General features: G+C 39.4%; 1 protein-coding gene across 2 annotated transcripts in view; it reads left to right on the top strand.

Annotated features, from left to right (window-relative positions):
* TMEM131L (transmembrane 131 like) overlaps window positions 1-6,621 on the top strand; it is a 63,680-nt gene extending 57,059 nt beyond the window's left edge. The window contains exons 26-30 of one of the 2 annotated variants that reach the window (XM_048509125.1): window positions 1,301-1,452; window positions 4,115-4,239; window positions 4,954-5,108; window positions 5,608-5,823; window positions 6,543-6,621. In XM_048509125.1, the coding sequence (XP_048365082.1) occupies window positions 1,301-1,452; window positions 4,115-4,239; window positions 4,954-5,108; window positions 5,608-5,708 (533 nt within the window). In that variant the 3' untranslated portion in view covers window positions 5,709-5,823; window positions 6,543-6,621. Of the gene's footprint in view, window positions 1-1,300; window positions 1,453-4,114; window positions 4,240-4,953; window positions 5,109-5,604; window positions 5,824-6,542 lie in introns of both variants that reach the window. The other variant, XM_048509124.1, reaches the window with a different exon arrangement.
* Window positions 6,622-16,507: the final 9,886 nt, after the last annotated feature.

Here is a 16,507-nt window from a genome sequence, read left to right as displayed (position 1 = left end):
ACAGCCCTGGTAACAGTAGCTATGGCATAAGGGCTGTCCACCAACCGAAATGTTTTTATTATACGCTGTCTCACCAAAAGATCTCAGGAGATTTTTGAATCCATCTGTCTCCACTTCCTGGACCTCCTTCCTTGTAGAATGCTCCTGTTGGGTCGTAGTGCCTAGTATATTCCAGCCCAAAAACAAGTTGGCCCTGCTTGCCTCCACCCCCAACTCATTTCTCATTCCATGTGCGTATCTTGGCCACCTGCCTTCTGTCCCACTCACCGGTGGCCTCACCCGCCCGCCACCTCGCTCTCCAGTCTGCCCCTTGCTGTCCTACCACCTTGCCTACCCTCCACCTCCCTGCCCGCCACTTCGCTTACCCACCCCCTAGTCTGCCCACCGCCTTGCTCTCCTGTCTGTCCCTTTGCTCTCTCTCCCACCTGCTTATCATTCATCAAGACTAACAACTGCACTTTTATCTTTCTGTGAGACAGACTATAGTTGATAGTTGAGCCAGCAATGTGATTTAGTTAGAATCTTGGACTAGGATCTGAAAGAGTCAAATTCAAGTCCTTTGCCATGGAAGCAAATCAGTAGTCTGTCTCTTGGTTTAACCTGCTTCACAGGGTTGTTAGGGTAAAAAGAGCAAGGGAGAGTGGGTCCCATTAGAAAAAAGGCGGGATAGTAGAAATATCTAAATATATGGTGAATGTACAAAGCATTTTGTGCAGTTTATCTCAAGTCATCTTTATAATAAACCCCCAAGGTAGGCTGATGGTTATGTTTCCACATTATAGAACTACTGTACTTTCACCAGGTGTTGTCATAGGGCAAAGGCCTGGTTAAATTCTAATTAAGGACCAGTTGGATTCATGTCACTGTGAGTTGTTTGCCAGTGGTCTGATTAGAATTGGTGTTTAAGAGATCTATAGAGAGATCTGATTCTGAACTTTCATGGAACAGGGAACAAAAATTGAAGTTTTAATTCTGCAGTTATCTGCTGAATAAAGAGCAGCCTTTAATACTGAACAATAACAATGTATGGGCTTTTTGTTTACAGACAATTAGATCTGAGGAGAACCATAACGTTGGGGTAGTCATATGCAAATATAATACAAATGCACTTAAAATGCTAATATTGTGCATTTGATCTCATAAATTTGAGTGGATGAGGAAATAACATAATTAATATTGCTGTTCTTTGTAAAATGACTTTCCTTTTTAAAATCTGTGTCCCAAATTAATATGAAATTGACTGGAAAATAAATGGGACTTTTCTAATATGGAGTAATTATGTTGTCTTTTCATTTTTTAGGGAATACCCAGCAAGTGCCTCTCAGGAATGAAACAGAAAACTGTGAGACTCTGAAAAAACAAGTTAATACGCAGTCTTCCACAGACAAGGTGATAAATAAAGGGCTTAAAGATGAATCATCATATTGTGGAAAACAGGACATTTCTTCTGAGGTCTTCAACTATACACTTCTTTAAAAAATTAACAGTACCTTTTCGACTCCCAACTTTAAGTGAAATGACATGAAGATACATTTTTTTCTAAAATAGGCAGTGGAACTCATGCAGACATACACATGGATAGTTCAGAGCATAATAGTTTGAGAGACTTTCTGTGCAGTTAGAGCAGAGACTTTAGCAACATCATTGATTCAGTCCGGCAGTCTGATGTTAAGGCTAAATTAACACAGTGATCTTCAAGAGGAGATAGTGACTATGATGTGACTCACTGTTTAGGAAAGTTGTGTTTGTAAAGTCACCACAACTTTCAATCATCAAGTTAAAAACAATACACTTGGACCCAGCAATTCTGAGCAGGGCTCTTCTAGCTTTGCCCTTGCTTTGGGTTTTGTATCTCTGGAAAGGCCACTTGTGGAGATCAGTGGTCTCTTGAGAACAACATGCAGTATACCACAGGTCTCAGGGAGAATTGTAAGCATCAGTATGCCATGTGCAGATGGATGTGAGCTGCCCCTTGTGGCACTTATATTCAAACCACTAATTTTGGGTAGAATTTTTAGGACTCCACTACATATGCAGAGGCGATATGCACTAGATTCTCATATTAGACTGGTTAAAACCCACTGACTTCAATGGGATTTAAGTAGACTAAGTGCAGAATTGCAGCTGAACCCCTCCAGTGTTCCTATAGTTTAAATGTTCATCTCTTACTGTTTCTTTCATAGTTCTGGGAACAGCTGGAATTTCTTGAGGTTACATGTGTACATAATCTGAAGTTTAAATAAGGCAGTGTTGTTTCTTCAATAGCAATTCAGGTGAACAGGATGATGAACAAAAAAAAGGTGAAGAAAGAAAGGATTTATAGGTGCTAAACATGTAACCAAACTAGTCATAAATCTGACAGGTGGTCCTGGTTTTAATCCAGCCAGAATTGTACAGGCCATTGTTCCCTGGTTCTTATCCTCTTTATGCCTCTGTGGTGTGTTGTTTAAGAAGGAAGCCAGGAGCACGGCGGAGGTGGAGAAAGGTGCACGCTAACAGATTTCGGAGTCGGAAAGCTAGGTTTCTGAACGTTTAGCATTCACATTCATGACTGAATAATTGTACATGGTTACTACTTGTCTAACCAGAAATACAAAGCACATTATATAATATGACACAAGCAGATTTTCTGATATAAACCACATAATATATTAATAACAAAAATGAAGCCAAACCTGCCTATTTAACTGAATAATACATCACACATGTTCTGCAAGTAACCCATGAAAAACTTAAGTTGTCTTAGGCTCATTCTGCACATGCAGAACAATGCACTTTCAAACTGCGTTCAGTGCTCTTTGAAGCTGTGCGGAATAGCAAAATCCACTTGCAAACAGTTGTGAAAGTGGTTTGAAAATGCATTATTTTGCGTGTGCGGAAGGGGCCTTAGAGTAAGTGTGAATACTTTCAGTCATTAAATCACACAGGTTCTCACATAGTATCTCTTAAGTTTTTGTGGTCCTCTAGAAGATAATAAACAGATTTGCTGTGCAAAGTTGAGATTCCTGCCTTGGAATAACCTTCATGGGCTTCTTCCTCTTTTTTCTATAGCATGTAAATACAATTATCAGCAAAAGACAAAATACAAAATACCATAATAACATAGAATACAGATTACAGAAACATTTTCATAACCAGATGGTGCTGCTGTCTTGCTCTGCTCATTAGCTCACCCAACTTCCTTGCCAGTGCTTTTACCTAACTAATTTTAATACCCAAATAGTGTGATACTCAGCTGGGACTACTAAGCTGAAGAAATGTTTATAGAAATCACGTTAGATCCCAATTTGAATTGAGACCGTCTGGCTGAATAGTGTCGGTGAGTATAATAAGCTTCCAGTTGAGATAAATGTTGAGAAATTTTTATGCCCAGACAGGCTGTATCAGGTTTAGCTAGCACAAAGAATGTAAGGGATTCAGGAAATGATGAACTTGTTGAAAGTGAGCAACAAGTGGTGCATCTGCCACGTGACAAATGTTCAGAAATTCTGATCTTAATAGGCCCAGAAGTTTTATCGATGTACAGAAGACCACATTTGCATTTGATGGAGGACTTCATAAACTTAGAAATACTACATAGGAACCACTTTGTGATTTAATGACTGGAAGTTTTGACACTTACTCGAAGAGAACTGAAGTTTTTTATGGGTTGCTTGCAGAACCTATATTCTTTTTTTCTTTTAATTATAAAGTTTATTGGTTAATACAATATACAACAAAAACAAACAAATGTAATTAATTAAATCATGTTAGGAAACTCCTTTCATTAGAGTTTCTAGTATTATACAGTTAAAATGTAAATCATGTAGTTCAGAAACTTCATATAAATAACAAACTTAATTTTTCAAAATTTAAGCAGAACGTGTATTATGTAGTAAGTTAGATAGCCACTTTTGGCTTCATTTTTGTTATGAATATATTATGTGTTTTATATTGGAGAATCTGTTTGGTCCTATTAGATAAGGTTCTTTGTATTTCTGGTTAGGCACTATTGCACTACTCCTTTTCTCTGTGATTGGTTACAACTTATAACATTGTATTCATCTAACATTGATTCAGTCTTATGATCTCGATCACTTGAGTTTTCGCACTAGATGTTGTTCTTGCCTTTCAGCCAGAAGATGCTCATCGGAAAAATGGGTCTCAGGAGAAAAGAGAAGGAAACTTACCAAATAGTAATTGGAATAGAAATAGAACCCATAGGAAAAACAAGAAGAAGCATGTTAATATATCTATGAGGTATTTTTTTGCTTGATACCTATGTTCTATTTTTAATTCTGCAAAGCTTGAAAAATTTCAGTTCTGTTTCGGTAACATTTCAACTAGCTTCTGAAGGAAGTGCCTTGAAGTGGTATTATAGCCTCTCTTCAAAGCTGAGGTTAGGTTTTGGGGCCTTTCAGACCAATCCAGAAGGGAGGCAAATCCCCCTGTGGATGTGGCTTGGGCTTATTGCTGGCAGAAATGCCCTCGCTGGGGCACTGACCCTGGCAGAGGGGCAAATTCACCAGCACCCAGCTGCTGTGGGGCCCTGGGATGCCCAGCCGTGGGGCCTAGCTCTCTGTTGGCTCTTCCCAGCTCCCTGATCTGTGTCGGTGTGACTGGGATGTGGCAGGGGCATTCCCAACCTTAGTCAGCTTCCACTTCTGCTTTAGCCCCTTCGTACCGGCAGAGCAGGGCTCAGACATACACTGTGATTTTTCATGGCGTATCTCCACTTTCCCCTATGGGGGAGTTAAGGTTCTCTTTTTTGACTTTTTTGGGCTTCCCATGCCATGGGAAAGCCCTTTGGAGGGGTGGGGCAGCACTGGAGTGGTGCTGTCCCTGCCTGCCAGCCTAGTCTTGATTGGCTCTACATCTTCTAAGAGAATACATAGTTTTCATTGTTACTAATAAACGTAACAGTTGGAAAGGAAAATAGATTTCTCTTTTTGTTGTTGTTTGGGATTGCTGCAGGGTTCCTGAACAGTCTGAGCTGAAACATGTCTGCAGTGAATTTGAAAGACCTGAACTTCGAACTAACATCAATATCAGAAACTGGTGTGCTCAAAGCAATGGTGAAACTTGTAAAGCAGATGAGAAATCTATTCTGTCTACACAGAGAGAAGCTGGTATGTGATTAAAAGTGATCTAAAGCAAGTAGTACGTAACTCTTTTACATTTTTAATTTGAATAGTTTTCCTGGTGATTTTCTTCAAGTCAAAACACTTAGAAGTGCCATAACACAACAGTCTAAAATATGAGAGTCTAAAATATGACTCTGCAGTCTAAGTCTTTTGCCTTGGTGTGTGAACAGTCTTGGCCAATGAGGATGAACCTTGGGAGAGTGTAGTAATCCCCCTCAATGTAGTAATAAAAATATCTTGCAATGTCAATACATCTGTGTGAAAACTCTGTATAGCGCAAGAACCAAAGGGGCAGGCAAAATTTAGGAATGCTTTTTACATGAGGTGTCGTATCCCAACCCTTTTTCTGGTACAAATGCTTACCTCCAGATTCTAGTTGACAAAATACAAATCCCAAGATACAAATCTTTGCCTGTTAGCAAGAAAAATGGGATGAGAGACACAAGACTGTGTTTTGTTCTCTGTTTTCCACACCTACCAGAAGGCTTCTATCAATGGCCAAAGAAGAAGTGCGTGGAAAGGGGTTTCTTTGCTTTCCCTCGATCTCAAGCTCCTGGAGTTGTTAGGAAGCTCTTCTGGGAGTAAAGTAAAGCGTTGCCAGAAATCCAGAGGCAAGCTACCAAGGGCAGCTGGAGCAGCACCAGTAGCTCTGATGGAGATAAGAAACCAATGATTCCTGGCAGACACTTCCTTCCTTCTCGTAAGTGTCCTCTGGGCTGCATCTTGGGTAGTTTTGAAAAGCACTACAGTCTGGCCAGTTCAGGTACATTTCTCAAGTGCTCTGTTCTAAGCTGCAGTTCCAAAAATTAGCTACAAGCTGTCTATAAAACATTTTTGCAGAGAAGATTGTTGTTGTGTTGTTGTTCTTAAGTCTTAACTGGTGATCAGAAATGCCGCTACTAAATCCTTCTCTTTTCAATCTCCTGTGGTATTATTGGATGTGAGGGTAGTCGAAACAAGCCCTTGCCCATAAGGAAGAAGAGACAGAAGTAGCATGTTTTGAACTGGATCTCGTTCATTGAATGGCTTGCCTTGTCAGCCATTGGTAAAATCACATTTTTATGAATGGCCTTTAATTTATGCTATGAAAAACCTACAGCTGCATATTAATGCCTGCTATCAAGACACAGCCCTCTGTCAAAGAGTGTTCAAGGTGGTGCAGCTATTGCTGACTTTGGGAACTGATGAATGGCTCTTTAGATACTGTTCATGGGGCTGTCACAGCCATTCTTCAATCCTGCTATAAACTACTGAAATCTCTGGAAGCAAATGTTCTTAAATGAAAAGCTTATTATTCACAATCTCTGCCCTGATGTATATTTCTCTTGATAAAGCGTTGCAGTTATAGCACTAAGTAACTGCCTCAGATTATTGCCATTAAAATGCTTGATTTCACAATATATATATTTTTGTGTGTAGGGGAAAATATTTCATGCAGTGATTTTCCAGCTGAAACACCAATCACATTAAATCTCTCTCACAACATCTGCAACACCAGGTAAAGCCTTTTCAACCTTCTGGAAAGCAGTGAAATTTTATAAGCTTCAGATCAAGTTGGCATATAAAACAAAAGTGCAATAGGTCTTGAAAATAACCTGGAATGTTGAGTAGTGCTTCATTTGGAAGTTTATTTTGTTGTAAAAGAAAACTGTTGAACTGTAAAAGGAAATTATAGAATATATTTAAAAATCCCTTCATTAAGAAACCAGAATAGAGGAAACCATGCAAACTAAATAGATATGTGTTTTGTTGTCTATTTCTGGCTTTTGCAGTGTTAGTGGTTGTCAAAAGTTATTGTTCCTCGAGGGATGACAGGTTAATTAAGTACAAAAGCACATAGTACTGGAGTGTGAATCCTTACAACTCTGGGAGGCCTTGTGCTACCGCCAGTCCCCTTAACTTACCCACCAGCCAGAAACCAAGTCTTTGGCCCTCCCTGTTCTAAGATCAAAAAGTCAACCCTTGAAGGTTGAAGTCCAAAAAAATTACTCTGAAAGCTGTAGCAAATAGGGCTAAAGCACTGGATTCAGACTGAAGTCACCAAACTCATGAATACCACAAAATATAATTAATATGATTTATTAGAGGAATGTGCAGAGACATACAATATGAAAGCTGTGAACAGCAAGGATAAAATAATGCAAGCTGCATATATAGCCTAAACACTTCCTTTAACCATTGATTCTCGAAATCCAGATGTTGCATGGCAACACTGAATCCAAACAGAGTTTCATAATCCAAGGCAGGTGTCTGACCAGCAAGAAACAAAAACAAAAGACATGGGGTAGATATCATCAAAAAAGGAAAGTAACCGCCATATCTAAGCTGCTAATAATATCATAAATACTCTATAAAATGTCAGGTGGTTTAATGATACCAATCTGTAAATGCACAGGACCAGTCTTAAATTCAACAATATCCCAAGTGAATTACTAAGCTTTGATGTACCAGACTTGTGGAGGGGGAGATTGTGCACTATCATCTGTTCACAGAGTGGCTTTTTCTCCCTGTGAACGGGATACTATTGAATTTAATACTGATCCTGTGCATTTCGAGATTGTTTTAAAGCTTGTCTTTTGTATTTAGTGACTGTCAACTTACTGAGGTAATGATGATGTCCCAATAGAGATGTCTTATGTTTATAAGGCCATTCAATTGTAACAGCTATATTTATGCTTTGTAGTGGATAGCACGGATTGGCCATAAGTGGAACCTACTTGAAGGGACCTCTGTATTTACTGTTCATGTATTGCGTTTTGCACTTTCACATAGTGTACTTTTGATTTCATTAAAGCAACTGACACTTCACAGTCTGGCCAGCAAGGCTTACCTAATCCAGAATCAAGTCCAGAAGTGACCCAAAGACAGATATAATTCAGACCAAGGACTAAGACTAGAATGAAAGATCTTTCTATGCCAATTTACCTGCATTGGCATAATTCTAGTTGACCAGTCAAAATGCATGGTTAATGATGTAATTTGACCAATCTGGTATATCACTAACAGAGATTTTAGCCAATCAGGTGTGTTGCTATCATGTGACCATGTACTTTGCAGCTGTACAGGGCCTAATTAAGCAAGGTACTTTCTTCCACTCATGAATCCGTTCTGACAAGATGGAGCGTGTGGTATGTAGGGAAAATTCATTTGGTTCTTTGGCGTTGAAGCCTATAATCTCTGTGACTTTCACCGGCACCTGAGCTGACTCCCTTCATTCCTTATCATGCTCTCTGAAACTGCTATCAGTATGACCTTCAGTTCTCAGAGAGAGAAGCTGGTGTGATTTATGTAAGCCTCAAGCCTGAACCAGTGTTCCTGAAAAGACAAGAGGCTGGTGGGTAAACCAGTGATTTGACAGTGGCCTTGAGTACAAATTATTCTTCTTGCTGTTTAAAAAGAATGTGTTTTAATTTGCCTTTGGCAGAGATGTGAATAGTGTCCCCCAGTTTGCAGAGAATCTGTGCCCCAACTTCACTGACATAACTGCAGAACCAGACAAGAATAAAGGTTTGTTACTTAAAATAATCTGATATTAGAATAATAAGTACATGCACTCTACCATGATACTAGTTAGTTTCTCTTATTTTGTGTAAGTTTCCAGTTCTTCCTCCCAGTATTTGCTGAAAAAAAAACCTTCTCATTTTTTCTTACTTTTGTCAGTTAGTGCTGCTATTACCCAACCAACGTGATTTCAGTATGTTTACCAGATTACCCAAATTAATGTGTGATTTTTACGAGACTGGTTTCATAGCATATGATTCAGAAGACAATATTATGTTGGTTTCTATTTACAGCCTAATTTCCCCACCACGTCATCAATGTGTTCAACTTTTATTTCTTGTCTGAAGTTATGTTTGACTTTTTGCAGTTTTAGTCTGAGGTGTTGCATCAAAATAACAAAGGTCTCTTACTTGGAAGTAGTTTTATCACAAAGAATCAAACTAACAGAAAAACCAGGGATCTGTGTTCAGATCCCCCAACATATATCTTAGTTGCAAAAAACAGTTCATCAAAATCACTGTAAGGGTGGGGTTGAGCTTAATTCCCCATCCCTCCAGCACCATATCCCCAGTAAAAAATGATCTCCCAGTGTGTTTCAAAGCACGAGAAGTACATTGTAGTTTCCTTTTCCACTACTGCAGGGCCATTTTTAACTAGGACAGTGGAGCAAAGGAAAGTTGTTTACATCTCTCTCCTTCCTTACCATAATATCCCCAGTTGCATATTCCGACCTATGACTGCTTGCGTGGCTAAATTATGCTTCAGAAGATTTCCAATACGATGTGTAGTTTGGATGCAACACACTATGTAGAAAATTGGGAAGCACAACATTGGATTTGAATTTATTGTTCCAACCTTTTCTTTAATTCATATGCAAGTGATGCTGTTCCATCCTACACAATCACATGTTTTTGTCCATCCTACACAATCACAGTTTCTGCTTCTTCTCCTTCCCGAAGGATCTGAAGGCAAATAGCATGGGGGTGGCATGGGTGAAGCTGCATCCAGAAAGGATAGTCTGCAGTAATCACTGCCCCAACCCTTGTTTGAGTCTGGCAAGAAGTGGATGCCATTTCTGCCAATTCGCCCTTTATGCAGCATACTGATTGTTCAAGAATTGCTTCTCAGAGTGAAAAGGGGCAGAAATCTGTCCTTTGAACTTCTACTGTTTTGTAGTTCCATTTATTTTATTTTCATTTTATTCAGTTTACTATCCCGCTCTTTCCCAGCACAAGCCCTGCTTAAGGCATCTAACATTTACACGACAACGTCATATAAATTCCATAAAACATTTAAACACACACCTTAAAATATAAATAATAACTTTATATAATGCCACTGAAACAATATAAATGTATGCCACTTGTTGAAATGAATTGCCAGTTGAATTAGATGTTTATTACCCAAGGAATTCAGCTCTCCCCTCTAAATTATAATACCATGTTTCCCCGAATATAAGACAGTGTCTTATATTAATTTTTGCTCCCAAAGATGTGCTATGTCTTATTTTCGGGGGATGTCTTATTTTTCCTGTGTTCTGTTTGTCGGGCATGCTTCCAAACAAAAACTTTGCTATGTCTTACTTTCGGGGGATGGCTTATATTTCGCACTTCAGCAAAACCTCTACTATGTCTTATTTTTCGGGGATGTCTTATATTAGGGGAAACAGGGTAGTAAGAGGGTGGATTTGGAAGGCCAGTTTAGTTGGGAAAACTGTTGCTGCCTCAACCACAGGCCTGGAGGAACAACTCAGTATTGAAGGCCCTGCAGAACTGGACTAGGTTTTGCAGGGCCCAAGTCTCAGCAGACAGGGAGTCTAGCCTTTTTGGAGCTAGTATGTTGATATCTGTTAAATACAAAAAATTAAAAAAAAATTGGATGAACACTGATTTCATTGAACAATAAAATTACCATCTAGTATTCCAGCAAAGCCTAAAATTTGTTTCTAATTATTTATTGTGTCTGTTCTACTTTTTAAAAAATTCTTCCTGTTATCTGATGGTATTTTTATTTTGTAACAGTGTTGAAAGGCTGTGATGTTTCATAGACTGTGCTCTCAACTTGTACCTCCAGGGCTCTATCCAGCAGGAGATCTGTGGCCACCTCAGCCCATCTGTCTAGCAAACAGTGTAAACTACAGTCTCGAGAACAACATACCATGCATGATCCAAGAGAACTCTTCCATACACAATGGGCAGGTTTTCTTTTTCTCTTGCATTTTCTGCTGCTATTTTGCAAATTTATTTTTTCATAGCTTTATTAGTGTTTCAGAAACACTAAGTTTTTGCTTTCTCTTGTAACAGCTTCATTGATTGGAATGCATCCTGCGATGGCCAGTTTACCAGTGTGTACTGTCCAGTAGACGTGAATGAGTACAGTGCTTTTCCAGAAGGTAAGTTCTCTTCCAAGCCATGGACAGTGTCATATGAAACAAGTGTAGGAATGGAAGGATGGCCTGGACTGTTGACCTCTAACTGCCCTCTCCTTGGAGAGATGAGACTGCCTGTATCCATGACCCTTGCCCTTTCTGGCTAATTTTAAAGCAAAGTATGGGGATCAGATTGAAAAGTATTTTGATAACAGATATCAGATCTACACTACACCATCAAAAGTCCACTTTATTAATAAAAGGTTGTTTTTAGCGGTCATAAAATGATCACATTAAGTGATGGTTGGATGGTTCTCTGACTTCAGTATCTGAAACTGAAAATTTGGATTGCATGCACTGATGTTTCGTATTTAGTCATGAGCTAAGCAATATGGTGGATATTTTTGGCAATTTTTTTTTCTTATAGTGATAAATACCCCCATACTTTTAAGTTCCACTGCTAGTTTTAATGTTACATTCTGGGAGTAATTTATAAAATGTACTAAGCCCTAGCTCTTTGTATTGTAAAAGTGCTAACATTCTATTAATATTAAAGAAATAAATGCTATATGTATTCTTGATTAATTTTCCTTGAGAAGTAGGTAAGAATTCTAGTTGTTGTCCAGGAGCTTAGATTATTGGTCTTTAATTAATGTCTTCCTTTCTTCTAAACTCTAGAAAATATGAACTACCAAAATGGCTTCCCATGCACTGCAGAAATTCAGAATACAGCCTTCATTGATCACAACTGTCAGTCTACTTGGAGCACCCCACCTAACCTCCCTCCACCCTGGGAGTCAGCCAATTATGTCAACTCAACAGTGAGTATCACAAGTATTATCTTAAATTGACCATTTGCTACAATAATTTAACTATTATTTCTCTTGCAGCTCATTTGTAGAAAGCTTTTTATATAGCCACAAACTTCAAAATTTAACTCTCATCAGTTCCGTTTCTCTTCTAGTGCAGTCAGAGGCTGATGTTTTAGATTAGCTGAATACTGGTTACTAATTCACTTGATATTTAAGTGGATTTTATACGGATTTCTCTGTGACCAAGTTGTATATCAGTACTTGAAAGTGATTCTTCCCCCTTCCCAGACTTAGTGATGAAATTTGGACAAAGAAAGGTTCTTCAGTAAGTCCAGTGTATAATTATCACATTAGTAACGGATAAAATGCTAACTGTTGCAAAAAAAAAGTTTTTAAAAAGGAGAAGTGGGTGAAATCGTCTGCGGAGCAGAAGTATTTAGGAACGTGTCATATGTTTATACACAATTTGCCTACAAGGCCATCATAGTGTAGAAAAAGAATGAATTTTTCTGTTTATTTTTATCTCCTTCCTTCTTGTCTTGGAAAAAAAATGCTGACAACATTGAGAAAAACCATTCTTTTTAATTCTTTTTTTTCCTGAAGCTTGTTTGGGTTCTGCACACAGAAATAGTGCCCAAAGGAATCTGTTCAAAGATAGTGAGTCGTTTTCATAAAGGCAGAAGAATAGAGATTCAATAGACAAGAGGTGCAATCTGTGATTTTTCAATACAGAACACCATGATCCCAGGGAAGATGAATTATAATTTTTGCTCCTTAGGACCCTTTGTATGGGTTGTTTTAATATACTGTGTACCCATTTATGTGTAGATACTCAAGTGCTATGCAAGAATTTATTTTAAGAGCAATTACATTGTTATTGATTTAATTTGCAACCTTTATAAGCCACCAAGGTGGCTATTTTGCAAGCTATGTACATGTTGATGCTGGTGCTTCCATTTAACAAATGGATATCTAAGGACAAAACCAGAAGAGATGCTGAGAGCTCCGTGCATGGAACTTTCAGCCTTTGAAGAGGAGGATAGAGACAATTCCAATTGAAACTACAATATAAGGGGAAAGGGTAGCTTTTTCGTTGGTACAGTTTTCCCAATCTGAAAAGGTCCCACGGAGCTGTGGTGTATCCCGTTGTGTAGCCTTTGTGCTTGTATCAGTAACTGTATGCCTGCAACAGCTGGGCAAATAGCAGCTCCTTTGAATCCATTTCAGGTCACGGAATGTTTAAGGAAGAAGGCTTTATAACCTTTTCTCTGACACCACAGTCCTAACACCACAGACCACACATCTGATTCAAGAAATACGTGCGGGCTCTTCTGTTCATGGAACTTGTGTGTTTTGACTGTTGCTAACTTGTTTTCTTCCTTAAATTCTCATATTTCTGTTGCATTTTTAGTTCTTTGTTCCTAAATGCATCGAGGTGCACTCCATGGCATTTGCTCTTGTCTTTCAGCCCTACCTCTCAAGCACCAGAAGTTTGTCACCCATGTCTGGACTGTTCGGTTCTATCTGGGCCCCTCAAAGTGATTTTTATGAAAGCTGCTGCCCAGTCAGCGCCACCACTCAGCATTCAACTCAGGTTGAAAACCAGGCAGTGATGTGTAAGCAGGAGTACTACCCAAGATTTAACCCATTCCGTGCCTACATGAACTTGGACATATGGACTTCAGCAGCCAACCGGAATGCAAACTTTCCTCTTTCAAGGGACTCGGGTTATTGTGGAAACATGTGAAAAGGAATTGGGTTTTTAAAATGTGAAGTAAAGATGCTTTCAGTTTTATAGAATAAGCTGGTTGTTGAACTAGAATTCAATGTTGGTGGATATTTTGGCACTTTTGTATGGAAAATAAACTTTTTTTTTACTGAAGTCTTTGGATTTTCTGCTTTTGCCTCAGAATTCACCATCTACTGGGTTATGCTGGCTTCTGCAGATCTGATCATTTTGATTGTATTAATACAGATAAGCTGTTGGCTGGATAACTACAGAAAGACTTCGAGCACATCTCACTGCATCACAGTGGATTAGGGGTTTTTTTTTGTAAACACTGTAGACTTTGGGCTGATCCCCTTAGGGAATGGGGCGGTATACTAAATTTAATCAATAATCATAATACATCTTTATTAATGTTCCAAACATCGGTTTTTGAAGTAATAGGGATATAGTTCTGCAGATTGCAGGGCGGGCGGGGATGTGTTAAGTGCAACAGTCTGACACATTAAAAATGTACTACGAGCGATTTGGATGTTGAAGAATCTCTTGTTCAAGAGATTCATGGCCCGCACCTTTTATAACTGTTTTGTTCAATAGCAGACTGTAGCGAAGTGTTTGAGGTTGCTTAGTAAAAAGGTTTGCATCAGTTTCTAAGAGCTCTTTTTGTTGTCTGGCTTGATTGCATAAGCCCTCTCCAGAAAGTGGAAAGGGAAACTGGTTTTGCAATCACCTTACATCATGCCTTCTTAGGCTGCAGCTTAAAGACCTTTCTTCAAGACTGTGAGCTCACCACTAGAAACTGGATTACTCACAAAACCAGGGCTTAGGCTAAAGAGTTGGCATAGTTGCATGGCTGAACCTGTTCTGCATACTGAAGGTCCCAGGTTGGTTCCTTGGCATCTCCACTGAAAAGAATCTCTGGTGTCAGGCCTGGAAAAGACTGAGATCCTGAAGAGCTACTGCCAGTTATAATACATATTATTTTACTAGGATGACAAATGGCCCAGTTTCATATAAGGTTGTATATTTTACAGGTTTTTTAACTGGCTGATTACACAGGAGGCCCTTGTGGCATGCTGGCAACAATCCTGGCGCAGCAAATTTACTTGTACTGATGCATAAGGAAGTTGCTGCATGCGGGGAGCAGAAGTGGTATGCGGCAAACTTCCTTGTACCAATGTACAAGGAAATTGCCATGCGCCTACTTCAGTTGTCCACCTGATGCCACAGCAGGGCAGAGAGGAGATAAGCTCCCTCATCTATAATCAGCCATTGTGAGTTACCTCAAGCAGGTCAAGAGAGGCAGCATACAAATTATCCAAAAATCAACTGTTCTTATATTCAGCCTCATTGTTTTGGCAGACATGTATGTTTACTTATATATCTGACTGCTGGTCCTCTAATAGCTACAGCAGTGGTGGTCAATCATTCCTGGCCAGCAGATCCACTTGTAATGCCTAGGCAGCATGGGACCCACCAAGCTGCAAGTATGTATCATCAGAAGAGGGGTAATCTGAGAGTTAACCTCATTCATGTCAACACCAAGGCCATGAGTGGAAGACCAAGAGAGCCAACAACAGGAAGCCTGAGCCACGCACAAGGACATATAGTGTTATGAGAAAAAAAGAACAAAGATTACAGCCATGGAAGAACTCTGTCCGTCACTGAATTACTTTGCTTCATTGCTTCTCTCAGTATTCATGATAGATACATGATGCCCTTGCTCTCTACACACCAAGTAGCAAGTCCTCCAATGTAGCAGCAAAAATGAAACATTGTGTTATAACCCAGCTGGCAGAGTTGCACGACCCACCTAGGACCCCTGTCCCAGGGCTAGGAAACCAGTGACTAGGCTGTTATGATCAAAGACAAGCAATAGTTGCTTAAAATGAATCAAAATTGAATTGGATCCTCTGAAGATGCCAGCCACCGATGCAGGTAAAACACCAGGAGAAAATACTCCTAGAACACAGCCATATAGCCCGGGAACCAAACACCTTCAAAATTGAATTGTACTATGGATTTAACATGTAATGTTTACATAGTTTGATTCTGAAAACTAGCTTAGCCTCAAAGCTTTTTTTTTTTAAAGCAGCAAAACCTGTTTTGCATTCTGAGCCTTTTTCGCACTGGAGTCCTCTGTAAAATGGAATGTCATGCTTTCTTTAAGCAGTTGTGATAGAATAGTAAGCAGCCTAAAAGTAAATTCATTAATATTCATAATATACTGTTTCCAGTGAGTTTGAGATTTAAAAATGTAGAAATTTGTTTGGCTTACATTAGATAAGACCTAGGTGGTCACACACTAAATACACTGCCCTCCACAGAGGTCACACACTGTCCTCCGTCCCTGCAGTCGTTGCTCTGGCCATGGGGGCGTGTCCCCTGGCCTCCACAGAGTGACGGAAGCCAGAAGGAGGTAAGGAGGCATTTGGGGGACTGTGCAGCCATACAGAGCCTGCTCCGTCAGCTGTGCAGCCAGCCGTTCATGCAAACGGCCCCAGGGCTTGCATTGGCATGAACCATGCCAATGCAGCCCTGCTGCTCTGGCCATGCAGAAACATTGATACTGATATTCCAGAAACCAGGAATCTAATTTCTGTGGTGTCCATTTGGCTGATTTATAGGAATAGGTATCTGCCTTTAACTTTTTTTGATTAATCAAAGAAGACCCTGGCCTGAGCATAACAAATGATACTAATACAGGAATCACAAAGTGATTCAAATTCATAACAAGGAATTTAAGTTGCATGAAATTCCACATAAACACAGCATTGGGTATTGCTCATATTTCCTTGTCTGCTCCTCAACCTGATTTCCTTACTTTTCACATACAGAATGTTTTTTAAAAAAAATAGGAAGTATTTGCACTAGTTTCCATGTACACCTTTGAAGTGGTACCGCATCTGAAGGTCTACATTATTCCAGCATTTTCCAATCAGCCATAAGTGAGACTTCAGAATGGTTTTCTAGAAGT

Source organism: Sphaerodactylus townsendi, linkage group LG10 (genome assembly GCF_021028975.2).
Source record: "Sphaerodactylus townsendi isolate TG3544 linkage group LG10, MPM_Stown_v2.3, whole genome shotgun sequence".
Taxonomy (NCBI): Eukaryota; Metazoa; Chordata; class Lepidosauria; order Squamata; family Sphaerodactylidae; genus Sphaerodactylus; species Sphaerodactylus townsendi.
This window is presented reverse-complemented; position numbering and strand designations above follow the sequence as displayed.